General features: G+C 34.6%; 1 protein-coding gene across 4 annotated transcripts in view; it reads left to right on the top strand.

Moving 5' to 3' along the window:
* The window catches only part of ADGRG7 (adhesion G protein-coupled receptor G7), a 65068-nt gene that overhangs the window by 29452 nt on the left and 15665 nt on the right, over window positions 1-19951 (top strand). For 2 of the 4 annotated variants that reach the window (XM_033121136.1, XM_033121142.1), the window contains exons 7-13: window positions 3869-4008; window positions 4128-4229; window positions 7483-7646; window positions 7987-8142; window positions 10526-10638; window positions 15778-16124; window positions 16808-16904. In XM_033121136.1, coding sequence (XP_032977027.1) covers window positions 3869-4008; window positions 4128-4229; window positions 7483-7646; window positions 7987-8142; window positions 10526-10638; window positions 15778-16124; window positions 16808-16904 — 1119 coding nt within the window. The remainder of the gene's footprint in view (window positions 1-3868; window positions 4009-4127; window positions 4230-7482; window positions 7647-7986; window positions 8143-10525; window positions 10639-15777; window positions 16125-16807; window positions 16905-19951) is intronic. The other 2 variants (XM_033121149.1, XM_033121156.1) reach the window with 2 other exon arrangements.

The following is a 19951-nucleotide window of genomic DNA, read 5'->3' on the forward strand; positions in this document are numbered from 1 at the left end:
GAGAGAAAAATTCACGAGAACAGGTGGGAATTCCCACCTGGAAACCCTAGATGTGCCCATGGTGCAACCTGCATACACAGCAGAAGCTCTTCAAACTCCTTTCTCAATTCACAGAGCTGCAAGTAACAACATTACTTTGCAAGACATGTTGATAGCCCCTCCTCACAACTCAGTTCTCCCCAAAATCCTGGTATATTTTCATTAAGCTTTCTTTAGCTTTCCCAAGGCTACACTGAACAATGACAAAAAGGATCTGACTCTACCTGCATTCTCTTTCCTTGAGTTCTATGTTTTGGATCACTTTTTGTTGTATATTTATATTAAAACTCATGTACTTTATTTATTGAGGTCCCTTTCTAAGATTCACTGTGTTTTTTTTTTTAATCTTACATGCAATTTTCTTACCTCTTTTACAATTTAAGTAAATACGCATGCTCATTATATTAAAAAATATAGATAGATGAATAAAACTTTAAAAATCATTCTACCTTTATTAATTTACTGGCATCAGATGTTAAAACCTGGGCTTCATTAGAAGTAGTTGAAGATTGGTTTGACATATTGTCTATCTGTTCAAATAAAGAAAACCCTAACTTTATACAACTATGTCTAAACCCTTTGCAAGCAACTGCAAATGAATAAACTGGAATTTAGTTGAGCCTCAATCTCCTGCATATCACATTCCTTCTTTCACTCATAGTTTCCTCAAGCTACTGAACTGCCCTTCTACGTTTAGTGGGAGAAGTGAAGGAAAAATGGAGAGTGACAGGAAAGAAAGAATCCATCCCAGCTTCAGCCATCTCAAGTTGTGATAGTAAAGTTCTCTAGCATCCATTCATCCATTCTCTTTTTCTCAATTTGGAGAAGGCAGAATGTTGGCGTGGGCGGAGCTCTGGAGCCTCAGGCAGAGTCTCTGCTGGTAAGGGCATCCTGCTATAATCTGTGAATCTAAGACCTCATTTTTCCATTTTAGACATTTGCTGTAAAGATTCATAACCTTGAAACTTTGCTGTCATATTCAAGCTCATAGTTGTCCTTGTTTGCGTAACTTTGGGAATACAAAACTGTTTCCCTAATACAGACCGCCTTGAACATTTCACATTTCTGTTCATATTTTCTGTTCCAGCCAGCCAGCTTTCTTTGGTTACAAGACACACACTTAAATTATCTCAACCAAACAGAGATTTGTTGTAAAGGGGCATATGGAATCTCATGGGAATCTAAGGACAGGATCATAACACAGCTGCGCCTGGAGCAGGGGGTTGGCAAGATAGCCATGGCAACATTGAAGGTGTCGTTTGTGGGAGTTTGTGGGTTTTCCCTCTGGGATAATATAATGGCTATAGCCACAGCCTTTGGAGTCAGACAGTCCTGGGTTCATATTTTAGCATTGTTATTTAGTAGCTACATGATTTTGGCTAAATTACTTCCTGTCTCTACGAAGAGCCTCAGTTATTCAGTGTAATATGGGAGTAATTTTGGGACTCACTTCAGTAGGATTCTTGTGAAGCTCAAATGAGATGATGTATGTAAATCACTAGCATCACACCTGATTTATCCATATTAAGTCTTGAAAAAAATAAAGTTAGCAGTTGCCTTTATATTAACGACTCAATAAACTTTACAAGTTTACTCAATAAACTTGACTCAATAAATCTTTACTTCTCATCAAGTTTCCGCTCTCTGATAATTAACCCTGTTCATAACGTTGGGGAAATATAATTAAAAAACAAAATCTTCTCCCAACTCAGAAATGCTCTCCACAAAAGTAGTAGAGAAAAAATACACTTTTATCGTTGAGTAAGCTTTAAACCAGGATACAATGAGCATCACAAGCAAATCCTAAGAGATTGCAAACACAGAAAGGAATCTCTCTTTTAGACAAACATATATAACCTATTACATCCATGTTTTCAGATAAACAATAATTAATCCTCAATTAAGAGAACTTGACAACACTATTTGTCACGCATAGCACATCCTAAGTTTACCTGGTAAGTGAGGTGACCATTTGTGTTAGCTAATTGACTTTATCCAGAGGAAAAACAAACTTCTATATCTTTATTATAGGAAGTAGTTTTGCAACTTGGAGCAAGGTGCCCAATCACTGAAGTTAGGCTCCTACTCTCCCACAGAAACTGGGATATAGGGTGCTACTTCCCTTGATGCTTACATTTCAAAGAAATAGCTCCCATGTGCTTGAGAAAGACATTCCTAGGTCACAAAGCTGACGAAATGCCCATTTAGTCTTCAAAAGGATTTTTTTACGTTGTAAAGAGAGGAGAAAATACTTACAACTTTTCTAAAGTAAGTGTTCTATGAAAAAAGAGGAGAGGGAAATATCCTCCCTTATTATGTTTAATTTGTATGAGGATATATCCTTACAAATGATATAATGACTTCTCTGGTCCCTTCTAAACCATGACTTTCCTAATATAACTGTTGCATGAAATGGAAAGTTCCTGCGTGAAAGAATCTGATTGCTTCTTCTCGTCCTTTGTATCAAGTTGATGGCCAGCCTCCAGGTTGGATACTCTGAGTCAGGCACCCATCTCTAATCCAGTTAATTATGACAAGAGCAGGTAAAATTCATATGGAAGAAAAATGGCTTTAGAAATGGCTATAATTAGAGCAACACTTTGAAAGTGGTTATGAACATGGCAAACACCTCCATATATTTAGTACATCTTACCTGTTAGCCTTCAAATGTCTGAGGGAGCTCCTATAAGTATCCCCAATGTTTCTCAGGATACTGACCTCTTAGTAGGTGTTTGACAGATATTGAGGGTTGCATGAATGCATGAAGTATGCTCTTAGCAGATTGGAGTTTTTTAAAAGTATTCCACCAGTTGAGAGTAACTCTGAAGTATGTTATTCATTAAGTGGGAAATACATAGTGTAAATTGCTGAAAATTACAGAAAATTGTGTTATGAAAGGAAAACTTTTGAAACAGCAAAGCTGACTTGAATGTTTCCATGTAAATAATTATCACATCCTCTTTATAGAGCAATCTTTATTTAAAAATTTATTTCTCTTTTTATCTCACTTGGGGAAGGGAAAACATTTCAGTAACAGCAATAAAGATTTAGAATTTTGAACAATTACATTTTAATGAAATCTTTCATTTTTGGGAAAGCTAGATTGAACCAGTTATCTTGGACATAGAGACTTTGTTTTGTCAAGTATAGAAATAGTGCAAATATTTCTAACAGGAAACAAGAAAAAAAAAAGGTCTTACGACTTTTCTTTGGAGAACACCAAATTGTCAGTTCTCCCCACTCCCTCCCACCTTCCTTCCAATCTTTAACGTATCCAAAGTAGAAAAGAACATTGTGAAAACCTGCAATATTTTGTTAATGGCTAAGGCAATAAGCTCAGGGTTCTGTTCTTCCATAGTTCCATATGAACTGTCACCTCAGGAACGAACAACTTGTAAGATTTGCTTTGGAACCCAAGGGATTTGGGTGAGAGGAAGGAATTGAATAAGTGGAAATTGATTCTCACCACAAGAGAAACAAGAATCTCATACCTGACCAATTGAGGGTGGCAACAACATCCTTCTATGTGAAGAGCAGCAGAAAAAATAATAAAAATTATTTTTTCTGGAAATTTGTCATTCTTGAGTTCCAGCTTTCTGAAGGGTAGGCATCAGAAAGCTACCCTTCAGTGGGGACAGTCCACCAGAACTTTAAAAAAATAGTAGGTATAAAAATAGAAAACTCTGTTAAAGAAAATCAATGGTTTTTAGGTGATTGTGTCAATATTGCTGTGGTCACGCCTTTCTACTGGAATGTGGGAGAGAACACACACCTCTGATTTTACAATGAATCTCTAGAATATTATGCTGTTATGTTTTATTCTGTGCAGGCTTACTGAGCAATTGGAGGATTATTCCATCTCTTTGAGCAACCAGCCAGTGGTGAATCCTAATATAGCAATACAGTCTTTTGAAACCCCTTCAGGAAGCACTGAGGGGCATACAAGTGTTCGCTTCACTTTGTACCAAGGTGAGTTTTTGTTTCGTAACAGTGCTTGTAATAGGAGAGAGCATTCTGCTATCAACCATAAATAATGTTCTATTCATGAAAATGCAGACTTTTAAAATACACGTTTTTCCTTCTCATAGGAACTAGCAATTCTCTTACATCTAGTTCCACATGTGTAAATACAAACGAGGATGGATGTGAATTGAATAAACAGACTGAACTTCAAATCCGTGCCTCAAAAAGTAGGTATCAAACTTTGTTATATTAAAAATGCACTCAAATTCAAAGCATTAATAACTTAAAATCCACTGAGTGAAAAATAATATTTACTGAGTTTCACACTGAATAATTTGCATTTGAATATGTTTGAGCTCTGACAGATTATGGTAATCTCTACTATTCTAGGTCATAGAAATTATTTTTCCCCCTTTCTTTCCAGAAACCTTTTGGAAGGTAGCCAAATTTAAATGCTCTGACCATGGACACAAATCTGTTTTCTAACAAAAATCTAGTTAATGTGGTTCATTTCTACAGTTAAAAATACATTTTAAAAATATTCAGTCACAAACTCTGCCCTTGTTTCATAGTGGTATGGCACACACAGTCTTGGATTTATCCTATAGACCTGTGCTAGGGGTGTTTCCTGTAATTGGCACAGTTATCATCTACTAGTACCAATTTTTCCGTTATTTCCACTAATATGGTACCCACCATGGGCTCCCTATTATCTTGCATATGGCCCTTCAGAAATTCTCATTTTTAACTTGAAATGTTTGTAGTTCACAAAGTGTAAAAATAAATTGGCTGATTAATTTGACAATAATAATGAACTAACCATATACATTTACTATTATTTTCTCCCAAAATAAAAATATCCAATGCCAGAATGCACATATTGTAGAAAGACTAAATTCAGAATTCTCATTGGTTGTATAACTATAATTGGTTAACTAAGTCTTTATTGGTTACATAACTTGCAAACATCTTTCCTCCCATCTCTAGCTATATATATATGTTATATCTTTAGTCATACCCAAATTTTAACTTATAAGTGGTCCAATGTATCAATTTTCCCCTCTATAATTGGCACTTTAAAAAAGAAATCCTTCTCTATGGTAAAGTCACAAAGGTAGTCTCCTACATTTTATTCCTGACTATTTCAGTGTTTGTGTTTACATTTACGTCTTCAGTGCACCTAGAATTTATGTTTGTGTTTGGTGAAAGATAGGGATCTATTTTTTTTTAATTCCACATACACTATAATATAGGTAAATGGATTTAAAAACAAAACAAAACATTGTCTAGAGACAAAAACTCAGATTGGACTGAAAGGGACATATTTATACATTGATTTTTAAAAAGCCTCCAAAATTTTCTATATTTTAATTATTTGTTCCCTTAAAGAGACGTCATTAAAATGTATAAGCAAAAAATTATTGGAAATACAAAACCACATTGACCAAACACCACTTTTACAGAGAGAGATTTTAGGGCAACTGTTCAAGAAATTGAAGATCAAGTAGACAAAAAATAACAAATAAACTTGACCTTTATATACATTTGTGAGTATAATTATGTACACAGAAAACAGATAATAAAAATTATTTTTAAATATCAATGGACTGCTTAAAAACTGACCATTTATTAGGCCACATAGGGGATATATATATATATATATCTCACACAGGACACAGTTACTGACCACCATGCAATAAAATGAGAAATTTACCACGAAAGAATAGCCAAAATTTTATCCAATTAGAAATTTTAAAGCACCACTGTTAGAAAAGAAATTAAAGTGCAGATTACAAATTACTTGAAAATTAACGGCAATGAAAACATCACAGATCAAAACTTGTGGGATGTGGACAATGAGATATTTAAAAGAAAATGTATATCCTTAATAAGTTTATTAGAACAGAAAGGAAATTGTTAAAAAATAAACTAAATATTCAGCTAAAGAAGCATAAAAATAAAATAAATATAAAGAAAACTAGAAGGAAGGGATTAAAAAAATACAAGGGTAGAAATTAATAAAAACAGAAACTAACAAATGCTAGACTTGATCAACAAAATGAAAAATGGATTCCATGAAAAGACTAAGGAAATACACAAGCTTCTGACAAATTTGATCAAGGAAAGAGAAAAAGGAGAGAATTTCAGTAAAGAGACATGAAGGAGGTCTAGAAATATGGAGACTTTCTAAACTTACAAGATAGTGGTAAGTACAATTTCTTCTAATGAATCTGAATATCTAGATGAGATGATTTTTTAATAAATAACCAAAATACTGTAGGAATGAGGAGAGGGGTGAGCAAAACTGCTATTTTTAAATCTATATACATCTATGGATTTGAATTTTACATCAAGCATGTCATTCTTTTATAAACAAAATAAAAGAAAAGAAACCTTACTTCATTTTTAGGGTTAACTTTGTCATCTCGTGTCCAGGAGGAACAATTTGGTGAGGTTAATATGCCATGAAAAAACCCCCTAGACACCGCTGTCTTTATTTCCAGGTGGAAGATAGAACAATGTGGCTAACTGTGGAGAATATATTGGGGGCTGTCAGGGCCTTGCCTGCTTATCTCTCAAATCACATGACTAAATTGGCTGGTTTTCCTTATATCACTTTTAAATGATAGCACAATTTAGGGAATTAATTCAGTTAAAGTGTATACTTATTGTTGGTGGTGCTTCTGTTTTTAAATATGGCCAACAGTTGCATGAAGTGTTAGAAGGCATTTCTTAGATGGTTCTGTCTGAACACTGCCATGGTAAGCCTCATGGCAAAACCCTCCACTGTGGCCATGCTCTTCTAGGATCTCTGAGGAACAGCTCACCACTTTTTCCAATTTCTTGAACAAATGTGTCATAGTAGCCCTCAGCCCTGGGAAAGCCTGTGATTGTCATGAAGTAGCAGAGACCAATAGTTCTAGAGATGATAGAAAGAATTTGGCTCCATTCAAAGAGTCCCTGATATGAACAACTTGACTGGCTCTGTGACTTAATAGACTGGTCTTTGCTCATTCCCTTTGAACAGAAGACAGACCTCACAGAGCACTTCTCTAGGCACAGCTGTGCTGATATTTGCTGTTTCTTGTCTGATGTCTTCTCAGTGGGGGAAACAAATGGCCTTGGCCTACCAACACGTCATGTTCACTATGTCTCACTGTATAGAAAGCAAGATGTTTACTTTACATGTGAGATCCTTGCAATACCTTCTTGAGGTAGATTAGGCAGGAATTAGTGTTTCCATTTAAGAAGGTAAGGAATTTGAACCTCAGGAAAAACATTTAATGTGGGTAGAATGGCAAACCACAATTATATATATGTTAATTACATACTGCAATTAAGTAAAGATTCAGCCAGCCAACCATTTTGACTGTACTTTACTCAAATATTAAGCAGCTGTGCAGTTCAACAATGACATAGGTTTGTTTCTTGTTTACCCTAGGGCTTGTTTATTGATTTTCACGTCTTTTTTCTTCACAGGTAACGCTACGTCATATGGCTTTATAGTGTATCAAAACGACAAGCTTTTCCAATCAAAAACTTTTAAATTAAAATTTAACCAAAAAATTGTATCAAGCACAACTAATAGTAGCATGCATAAGGGGCATCAGAATGTTTCTGTTGACATGGCCTTTCGTCCACAGGTGAGTTTTCCCACTAACAGAAGTTAAAAAATTCAGCTAACTCTTGATTACAAAACCAGGGACAATTTGGACAAAAGAAATCCACAGAAAAGCTCTTTGAAAGAGTCTTTGAAAGTATTCATTGAAACCTTCCACCTACCCATATATTTTGTCTGACTAGCTAAATATAAAATTGTCTAATTTGAATTTTATATTCTTTTCCCCACCCTAACCTCTAAAGAAGATGTTATGCTTAGTACGTATCTAATTAATTTTGCATATGCCTCTCTTATCCTATTTGATTTTTTTCTGCCAATTAAGCATTAAAACAATTTGTTGCAATTGTCTTATCAATTCACAGCACAACCCAAAAGAATTTCAACTCAATTCCTATGCCTGTGTCTATTGGAATATTTCAATGAAGGATTGGGACACAAAGGGCTGTGAAAAAGAAGGGTTTACTAACGGTTTCCTGCGCTGCAGCTGCAACCATATGACTAGTTTTACTGTATTAATGGTAAGAGTATGCATAGCAATCTCTTTCCAGACAAGAATTTTCCTTGTACACAATTCTGATGTGTACTAATTGGAGATAACTTTGGGGTTTAGTGTACATGGATACTCAACTCAGATTAAATGGAAAAAAAGGGATGGAATGATGAGACTGAAAAGGGAAATACTGGTAAAGGTAAGTAGAGGTTTTTTTGTTTTTTTTGCAATTAGGTCTCAGGATAGATGAGTTCAGCACTGTATTTTTAATAATGAGAAGGGAGCTCATGTACGAAAGAGGAGCTGACAGACTCCATCCAACTAACTTGCCTGTTCTGAAGCATGAAGTTGTTCTAGACAGAGGTAAGGCTGGAGAGCTAGCTGTGTGCTGGGGACAAGTTCAATACATACTTCACTATGGGTGGGCAGTTTAAATCAGTTACGCAAAGCTTTTTCCATTGTAATCATCTAAGTTATTAAGTTTATGCTAGAAGGTATAAGAGGGAAAACTCTTGAATTCATTCAATTTGTCCCACAGTTCCTGTATGTATTCCTTAAATCTTTCAGCTCCAAACTGCCCTGTACAAGTAACTGATAACACTTAGCTCTGGTGTACAGTTGTATAGCACCTCTGAAAGTTCTTGGGCTGACCCTTTTAAGAAGAGGATTTTCTGTTTGTTCCATTTCCAGAAACATTTTATTCTGGTGAAACCAAAAATGTTAGTTTATACTCGATGGAAGGTTTTTATATACAATGGAATGCGTGTCTTACTGTTATTAAGAGACAGTTAGTGCTATGAATCTCCCAAAGAGACGCAGATGTGTTAATTCCCCAGTAGCCTATGATATAGCCATATTTGGGAAGCCAATGGAGATCAAAAATACTGGTACAACAGATAGTATCAAACTAGAACATTGCTTTAAAAACTTTTTTGAGATACCTATATTTTTCTTATTTTAATTTTAAAAATCTTTCTTATTTTAATTGATTTTCTAATTAATTATTTTCTAACGTATTACACAGAGATCTGCTTTCTCAACAAGAACATAATAAAGATAAACTTTTAATTTTTTTGATAACTTAAGGTCATTAGTATCATTGAATAGCTGTGTAAAACTCAGGTTTCTATACATACTAAATGATACAGAGTACATTGTCATAGTTATTTTTCTCCTTTTTTGAGGTCAGGCTTTCAGCTATTTCTTCTCACCAATATCTGAATCTGCCTCAATGACTACCTACTCACACTTATAATTAGTTTTGGGTTGCAAAATTTTTAAAAAGGCTAATTAGAATTATATATAAAGCAAGAGCAAGTAAGTTTTGAGTGAATAGATGATTTCTATGATCTGAAGATTCATGTATTCAGTGATTCTTTGTCATCTACTTAGGATACTGCTCACGGGAAGAAACTGCGCACAAAAATGAAATTCTTTTATTATAATTTAAAATGAAGTTTATTTTATTTTTATTTTCTACCTACAAAATCAATACATACTCATTGCATGAAGTATGAAAGTTTTCCTACTGAACAGAAATATACTGATATGGAAAAATGTTTATTAGATCTTAAATAGCAATTTGATAATAATTCTATTATGTTAAACCCCTATGTATTTGAGACATAGATAATACTTGTAAACATATTTAAAAAGGCCACCTCTAGAGAAGAGAGAGGATTTCAAGAGGTAAGGTATGATGTGGGGGAGCTGGCAGGAAAGAGAAACATGACTTTTTTTCTATTGTGTTTCTGCATTACTTTCATGTTTTATAAATAAGCATGTATGGCTTTTTAAATTTTAACAATTAAAACATTAGAAAGCACAGAAAAGCAAGAAGACTTATATACAAATGACTACTATTATTACCTCTTTAGATTTCCAAGAGTACATACTCACATGCAATATACTTTTTTTATGGACATATACTAAAATCCTGGGACAGATAAAGATATATTATACAAAAATTAGATCTCCTTTAAAAAAATGACAGGATCATATGAACCTTTTTTCATGTCCTTAAAAATATTTCTGCAATGTTAGTTTTAGGGCATCAGCTTCGATGTGCATATTACCCTTTGGATTATAGTTACACATAAAAATAATGTAATGGAAAATGAAGCAATTCTAGCCAATTTAGATCTAATCCAAACAACTTTGATTTTAGATGTTGAGGAATAGTATATACATTTTCCTTTACTGAATTAGTTAGATAACTGTTCTCAAGCCCTACTTTATGTAAACTGCTTAGTGATAAGGGGTTAATTTATTTCCTTTTAAAATATATCAGCAGTTTCATAAAAAGAAGGCACATCGGATACCTATCTGTTATTTTGACCAATGTAACTTTTCATGATGTTGACATTTCAGCAATGATTATTTAAAAATATTAGTCTTGACTTATTTTGCAGAATTTCAAAAAGAACTATGAATATCCTGAATCACTAGACACATTATCCAACGTTGGATGTGCACTGTCCATTACTGGTCTGGTTCTCACAATTATATTTCAGATTGCCACCAGGTAAGAAGGGAAGCTGGCTCTTCTCATGAGAGAAGTTGCTATGTTTATATTATTTCCTCTGAGCATATTCTCATAGCATATTCTCGAAACTAGAAGGGAAATCAGACTTAGTTCAACACGCCCATTTTATAGAAGACGCTTGGTCCTGGAGAGGAAAAGAAGTACACACAAATAAATATATTACAAACTGTGGTAAGCTCCTTAAAGGAAAATTACATACCATGTAATTACAAGTTTGCCATGTAAAATTGACATGGTCTTGTAGCTCATTGATGCCACAGTTCCTTTCTGTTGAATAGAACCATAACTACCAATTTGCATTTGAAAAAAAAAGAAATATTGCTAAACAGCAAAGGTTTTGAAAATAAAAATAATTTAAAATATATATTAAGTTTTCAAATGACAAAACTTTTTAAAGTTTTTGAATTCTATAGTTTGAAAACATCTAATTAAAAAATTACCAATAAACACATATTTCTCTCCACCTCAGGGTCTACCTCATGGTCCCCCTTACTCATGGTCTAATTTTGTATAGCACTTGTTATTTTTTGTTACATGCTACTTTTTTAACAATCTGTAAATGTAAGCTTATTCATGTATTAGGTTACTTGTGTGCTATCTGTTTTCTCCATCAGCATGAAAATTGATGAGGACAGTGACCTCCTCTGATTTTGTTGTTGCTGTTGTTTGTTATGTTTTCATCACTGTATCCCCAGGGCTGAGCACAGTACTTGGCCCATAGTAGAGGAAAACCTGTGGAATAAATGAGTCTATTATGCATTCCTACTTGGTTTTCCTGTCATACTTAAGATGTCTCAAAATGAATTCATTTTTCCTTCAAAATTATTTCTCTTGACTTAATTCCTTCACACCTGTTTTCTCAGCTGTGCAGATTTAGAATTTTTGATTTTAAATGTATTGCTGTTGAAAATTTTTTGCTGCAATTTTATTTTTAAAAAAACCTACAGAAAAACTGAAAGAGAACAATGAATACCCATATACCCTTCACTTAGATTCACCAATTATTAATATTTTGCTCTTATCTTTTTTGTTTTTTTCCCTGAAATTCTGAAAGTAAGTTGTAAGCATCATGACCATCTCTAAATTCTTCGAGCACATATCTTTTAAGAACAAGGGCATTCTCCTACATAGTGTAATACAATTATCCTCACTCAGGAAATTTAACCCAAGAAATTTAACATTAATATACTGTTATCATGTTAATATACAATCCATATTCAAATTTCTTCTAATTGTCCCAGTAATGTCTATTATAGCTGTTTTTTCCCCTCTCAATTTATTTAGTTGTCATGGCTCTTTAGTTAGTCTCCTTTAACCTAGAAAAATTCCTTTGCTTTTTTGAATTGTTTGTTTTGGTCTTTCATGACATTAAAACTTTTGAAGTGTTCAGGTTAGATATTTTGTAGAAGAGAGAATATTCAACAACTTAGGATTTATATGAAATTTTCCTCATAAGTAGATACCAGGTAAATATTTTTATGAAAATACTAAATCATTAAGTCTTTCAGTGTGACACAGCAGGAAGTACATGATGTCAATTTGTCCCATTATTGGTTAAATTTGATTCCTGGTTTAAAGTGGTGTCTGCCAGATTTCGACACTGTAAAGGTTCATTTTGTCCCTTTGTAAATAATAGGTAATACATGGGGTGATACTTTGAGACTATCCTGTGTGACTATCCTGTTCCCCAACTTTTACTCAATGGTTTTGGCATCCACCGATGATCCTTACTGGAATATATTATTACATTGGTGGTTGAAAATGATAGTTTTTGAACCTATCATTCTTTCCATATTTAGTCACTATATTCCTTTGTAAAAAGTGCATTCTCTAATGTCACCAGAGGAAGTCAGTCCCTTCGTGTTGTTTTTTCATGTCTCTATCAGGCTTTAAGCACTTCCTTATTTCAGGCACAGCAAGATGACAAAGGTACCTCTTCCACTTTCTATGCCCGATACTTAGAACCAGCCATTCATCCAAAGAGCCAGAATTCTTTTTGATTCCTCTTCTTTATCTTTCACACTCAATGAATGAGTCTCTTTATACTGAGTGCTGACTATCAGCCAAGCACCAGGGGAGGACTGAATACAAAACTGTGAACAAGATAGGAAAGCTTCCATCGCTCATGGTATTTACATTCTCAGAAGGGAAGACAAATGTTATGCAGATATATACAAAAATAAACATATGATGACAAACTGTGCTGAGTAGCTTGAATTAATTACAGTCCTGTCATACAAAAAGAAATGTCTCTTATATTTGTCTTTTCATTTGTATTTCTACCATCACCATACTTGAACAGACAATTATTTGATCTTATATGAACAATTTGTGGTAGTAGCATAACTAGTTTCTTTGCCTAAAATCTCACTCCTTCCAATTGGCATCCGATTTTTTTTTTTTTTTTTGCATCCTCTATTGACACATTTCTTAGCACAATTGTACTGCCATAGATGTCACTAAAAACTCATCAGGAAACAAAAACAAAATTATATTGATTTTAAAATCTTGAATCAAATAATTGTCTTTGTTCATGGGCAGGTTCCCATATAAATAATATAATAGCATCTTATTATTATTATATATAACTTATACATATAATTTTATATTTTGTATATATTATATATAATATTATATATTTCTGTGCATATAATAAAGAAGAGCCAGACTCTTTGAAAAATAGCCTATTCTGTGGATTATAATTTATGTTTGAAATTGGAGAAAAATTAGAAACTAATTTTACCTTTGTATAGAAAGATTTTTTGAATACTTTCTGCAGTTCTAGGCATTAAGCCTTACAAAAGATTTAATGAAATTTTGAACAATCCATAAAATCTCAATTAAAATATCAAGAGTATGGACAGAGTTCTATTTAAATATATGCTTTTTATTTGGTGTGGAAATCCAAAGACTGAGAAGCATCATGATGGAATGTTAAATCATATAGTCAGCAAACAGACTTGTTCATTAAATTCTGGGACATTAAAAATAGAGAGGTACTTGAAGATGTTAGAACTTTAAGCATAGTAATAAACTTAGGGAAACAGTTATTCCAAAAGGCCTTGTAGTCAGAAAAATCTAGAAGGGTTTAGATGGTAGTGGGTGAAGATTTTATAACTTTCATTAATAGTATACCATAGCATACAGAGAACTGTAATATGTCATTAGAGGGGCTTTAAGGAAATGTCTGCCCATAAACATTAAGGAAAACAATGCATGCACAGTAAAAAGAGTATCAAACCTCACATTTGAGATCAACATAATTAAGGGCAACCTTGGATTTCTGCCAATCTGAAAATACACACATGGGAGACACCACAGATCTCTCTCTCTCTCTCTCTCTCTCTCTCTCTCTCTCTCTCTCTCTCTCTCATCTTTACATCTCTATCTCTGTCTCATCTCTACATCTCATTGCCTTCTGAAGACTACTGTTAAACAATGCCAGCTTGCAGACAAAATGAAAAAAACTGTTCTTTTCTAGCAAAATTGTTTGTAAAAAGAAAAAAGAAAACACCAGTTTTAAAGAGCACTTGATTTTATACCCAGAATTATATCTTCCAATGAAGGGATAGTCCTCAGGCATATTTGACATTAAAAGGCCCATTTAGAATATCTTGACAATTTGACTATCAGCAAATACTTCCCAAAGTGTGGTTCTTGAAACACTAGTCTTTGTTGATACTCCATGGAAAAAGGGCTCTACAATGTCTTACAGAAAAGACACATGTGAAATTTTGTTGAGTATAAGCCATTCACAGGGATAGTCATTCACAGGGATAGTCTACTCAAATTGTGAACAATATCATTAGTAGCAATAGGCCATTTAACACATTTTAAATATTTTTGCTTGATTTAAAATGTGTATGGGAGCCTCACTTTTTAAATGTAATGTAAGCTAAAACCTTATACTATTTTGTTTTAAACTTGTTACATAAAATTATAAAATTAGTTAAAATTATATTGAGCCTTATTGTTTTAAAATTCATACATGACTTTAAAAGTCTATACATGATTTTTAACATAAAATACTTTTAAAAACTCAAGACTTTTTCTCTACATTTGCACATGGGTTCATCTACTAATGTGCAATAGTTTTCTATCTTGAAAAATTTTAAAATCCATTTAGAGCCTTTCTATAGATAGATTTTGTATGTGCTTGCAAATCTAGAGATGTTATCATCTATTGCAATATAAAAAACTGCCCGAAAACTTAGAGGCTTAAAACATTAATTTGTTATCGGTAATGATTTTGTGGTTTGACTGGGTTCAGCTGGATGGTTCTTCTGTTGGTATCGCTTAGGGTCTCCCGTGAGACTTCAGTCAGGTGGTGGCTGGAGTTGGAGTCACCTGGAGGCTCAGCTGGGATGCCGCGACAACTGGGTCTTTCTCTGGATATAGTTTCAGAGCATTTCCATGAGGAACTTTGCATGGTGACTCAGAACTCACAGGAACACAAAAGGGAAAGCTTGTTATGACTTCCATAGGCCCTAGGCAGGCACTTTTGCCTTTCTGAGACTCTTCCTTCATAAAAAAGGATAAAAGTTATATTTTATGACTGCATTGGTATAAAGATGAATATATTAATATTATATGCTAAAAATTTTTTTCTTTGACCTAAAAGTTCATTTTTTGTTTTCTTCTGGTTTTAAAAGGAGTTAACACATTGATGTAGGTGATAAAAGTATTGTAGGCCCTAAGCACTATTGTGTCCAAAGGATAAGCTGGCCCTATATTCTAGGCCTTCTGCTGCATTCTATTAATTAAAACAAGTCACAGGCCAGCCCTGAGAGGAGACCACACAAGGCATAAATATCAGGAAGTGGAGTTCACTGGGGGCCATCCCTGGAGAAGAGTTATCACCTTTGATTAGAACACAGTTTCAAGAAAGGATGTATCAACCTGTTTTCCCTAACTCACTTCCTTGTGGAAATGATATTAGAGGAAAGTATGCTTTTCTGGTATAGTTGAGAAGGTAGATTTACCAGCTGGCCCACTGGGCTATGAGCTGGATTGACATTGGACAGTAACATTCCTTTGTTCCCTCACAATTTCACTAGAGTGTATATTTTGCATTTATTTATTTATTTTATTTATTTATGTTTACTTATTTATTTTCAGGAAAGTCAGAAAAACCTCAGTAACCTGGGTATTTGTCAGTCTGTGCACATCAATGTTGATTTTCAACCTCCTTTTTGTGTTTGGAATTGAAAACTCCAATAAGACCTTACAGAAAAGTGGTAATGACACCAATGATTTGGATTCTAAGGATAATAAAATACTCACAGAAGACATTACTGTCACCACAAATCTCAAGTGCACGGTGATTGCTGCCTTGCTGCACTATTTTCTGTTAGTGACATTTACCTGGACTGGACTCAGTGCTGCACAGCTCTATTTCCTTCTACTTAGGGCCATGAAGCCTCTTCCTCCACGATTCATTCTTTACATCTCTTTAATTGGATGGGGTAAGTGTTTGCTTCCCCACTTACTCAGGAATTTAATTTTGTTGAAGTCATTTAATTTAAACAAACACCTATTGAAGGAAGGCCTGATAGTAGGAGGCCTTGAGGTAAGGGAGATAGAAAATCAGGAAGAGTACCCTTTGCCTAGTAGCTTAGACTCCTGTGAAGGAGGCAGATGGATCAAGTCAGCTCTACTAGATATGTCATAAGCTTACTTCAAGATGTTAATTTCCTTTAACATCTCTGTTAACTTGGTTGGAGATTTAGCCCACAAGTAACTTTCTAGCTACTTTAAAATAAATGTTTAAGAAAGAAAATTAGGGTGACTCTTTAAGAAAAATAATTTGAAAAATTTATTGGGTTCCAGCAAAGAATTGTTTTAGTGATAACTAAATTTAAATTTATTCAAATGACAAAGGTATTTGGCTATTTAAGAATGGTCAGAGTTACAAAGAAATCACAAGTAGTGTAGGATTGGTATGTATAGCCAACACTAAAAGGGAAAGGAAAACAAAAAAATTATGCCCGAGGTTGACTTACATCTGTAGGATCATTTAATGCATTGTCTATAGTGGAAAGAACAATAGATCTCGAAAAGGGTTAGATGTATAATTCATTTATGGTCTTTTATAATTAATCCCAGTCTTGGGTAAATTATTAATTCTATGCATCTCTTTATCACCTAGGAGTCCCGGCTATAGTGGTGTCTATGACAGTGGGAATTATTTTTTCTCTGAATTTTACTGATCCAGAGTGGGAGTTACAATATCGGGAAGAGGCAATGTGAGTTTATATTTTATAAAACGCCCATTTCTTTGATATAAGAGTGTAACTATTTAGTGATGTTGAGTCTAGTTATGACTGTACATATGGATCTCACTTTATAATTGTCATATTTTAAGTATTCTCAAGGAACACATTATATTTTAAATATGGTGACACGAAAATCTCCTTTGATAAACCCTTTTGTAAAGCAAGTAATTACCTTCTAAATTTATAAATTTGAACTTTCTTATATTAAATTTGTCCTCTTTTACTAAGTCTGAAAAATCGTAAGACACAGTAGGTATGATCCTTAGTAATCCCTTATTTTTCTCCTCTCAAAATGGGAATAACAATAATAATAATGCCTGCTCAGGGATTACTGTGAGGGGTCAAACAATTAGGAAAATACTTCATAACTTGAAGAGCACTTTCCATGCTTATGAGCCAATTCTATGTTTATAGGATTATAAGGAATATTTCATGATGATTTATCACACATAACAAATTTTCCTCGTGACTCCAGCATGAATAACTAACTTAATAATAGAAGTACCTGACTACATGGTGTTTGCTTTTAATGTGGGGAGGGAGAGAAAAAAGCTGAACTGAACCCTTTACATGGATTTCTGCTGCTGAACAGCAACTGTTCTTTATCCTCCTTCTCATTTTATAATCCAACCATTCTTATCCCCAGATTCCACCATAAGACCCAAACTAACTCAAACAAAAATAAAACTCTTGGAAATGTACACATACACCCAAAGGAAGGAAGGCTGTGGTGTCAGGGTGCTTACATATTTCCAGGGCTGACCATGCCCAGCTGTAGAGTAGGAGGCTACCTACCTGGCTTGATTTTAGGAGTCAAACGCTCCAGGCACTATTTTCTCATTTAATTAAGGTTAAGCATCTTTAATGAGTTTAAAAATTTTAATTCCACCATTAAAGATCAGGATAAGATGCAAATATCTTGTGGAAGAAGTAATTCATTTTAAATTGCATTATTAATTTCCTACACTAACCCAAGACAGGGCTAGACCTACTCCTATAAAAACCTTCAGGAGAAAGAAGCCAACTGTCTTCAATTTATTCACACTGAGCTATAAATAAGTGAGAGTAGATTCTTTCCTAAGTACAGTATTAGATATTAGGGAAGATACTAAGCGACCGATAATAAGAGAAGTTGGTAAGAGAGGAAAGGATGTGTAAAATGGATATCTGCCTCCTCTTAGATCCTTCTCCCCCTTGTTCCACCCTATACACAGGCATCAAGAGTCACATTTCTTCAGGATATATTTAGAAATAGGCAGGATTTTGTTTTGTTTTGTTTTCCTGGGTTATCCTCCCAGCAATTGCGCTGGGTATCCCATGCTCTCCCCCACTGCGCCCAGCTCTGCCAGTGATACCTGCAACCCCTCACCTCGTTCCTCTGAAACACTGCTGTTTCTGCAAGCACCCAATTAAGAGGTGACTGCAGGGTAAGCCACCCCCCACTTTAATGCTCTATCCCCCTATTCTCTGTACTATCATCATATAAGCTGTTTTCAGACTTTCCTGAAGGGTTGAGGTAATCATGGGAAATTGTAATGCATGATGGGGAAAGTGTATGCTGTATATGCTAAAGCTGTCTTCATGGCAAAATCACCAAGGAGTTAAACACTTTATCTGAGGTCCATCTACTATGCTCTCCAGACCTCAGGTTCATGGCTGTTTGTCAGATCAACCTCAACCGTGTGACTCTCTCCAATCTCAATTGTAGAAATCCCATTCCACACCTACAACAGTTTGTCTCACTGTAGGATTCATTGCTCTCCTCAGCAGTTATTTCTCAAAATCTGAGTTACTGAATTCAGAATAACAAAAGGAGAGGCTAAGGTGAGAACGAATCCAGCATGACTCTCTCCAAGTAGTACAAAGGATAGAGGGGATAAGGAGCCCTCTCCTAGTGCCCACTTCTCGATGACCATGGTACCCAAACCTATTTCCCTTCCAGGTCTCACCCACCACCTGCCCTCAGTGTGAGGTAACTGAGGAATCTGATAGATGTTTGTACACACGCACGCACACACACACACACAGGCACATGCACACACATGCACACATGTTTATAGTATAAATAGTAATTCTCAGAAATTGTATTGTCTAAAGTTTTAAACAACTCAAGACTCATACAGATAAGGATAAATATTTGTCTATTTGTTTAATAACTTACAAGTTTGCCTATATCCAACAGAGTTGGTTTGCTCATTTTCTTTCTCGATCCTGTCCTCCCCTTTTAAAATTGTGTTTCTTTAGGCTGCCTGGATAAGAAATGTGTTCATGTTTTTTTATTTAAAACTTTTGTTTAATTTAATTTTATTTTACTTTATTATTATTTTTATTAATAGTTTCAGGTGTAAAAAACAATGTAACAGTTAGACATTTACACCCCTCACAAAGTGATAACCTCCCTCCCCCAATCTACTACCCCTCTGACATCGCACACAGCCGTTACATTTCCAATGCCTCTATTCCTTATGCTGTACCTCACTTCTTGTGACCATATATGTATATATATATGGTTATATATATGATTATAGTTGATGTTCATTATTATTCAGCTTCAGCTTCAGCTGTACAGTGCAGTGATCAGGCATCTACACCGTCCCTGAAGTGGTCTCCCTAATAAGACAAGTGTCCATCGGATGCCCTACAAAATCTTTCCAACTTTGGATGGCCACTTGGTTAGTCACCGAAGAAGCTTCTTGAGATTTGAAAGTACTTCCCAGCAGGATATCATTAAATCCTTAGCCAAGTGCCCTCCTATTTCTTCTGTGTAGGGGACTGTGAGATAGAGAATGGCAGGAGGGTCGTCCTCCAGTTACAGATGAAGGAAAGGGAAGCGAGAAGTCCTGAAGATCAACTTTCTCACTCTCACCATTTTATTTAGGGATGGACTTAGTCTATGTATTAATGAGTTGGAGGCACTTCTTTTCATTTTTAATTCATTACTAAGACTTGAATATCATTCCAGTTTTCCTATGGATCATTCTGATTAGAAATACGATTTGTAATCATTTAAATTATAA

This window comes from Rhinolophus ferrumequinum, chromosome 2 (genome assembly GCF_004115265.2).
Source record: "Rhinolophus ferrumequinum isolate MPI-CBG mRhiFer1 chromosome 2, mRhiFer1_v1.p, whole genome shotgun sequence".
Classification (NCBI taxonomy): Eukaryota; Metazoa; Chordata; class Mammalia; order Chiroptera; family Rhinolophidae; genus Rhinolophus; species Rhinolophus ferrumequinum.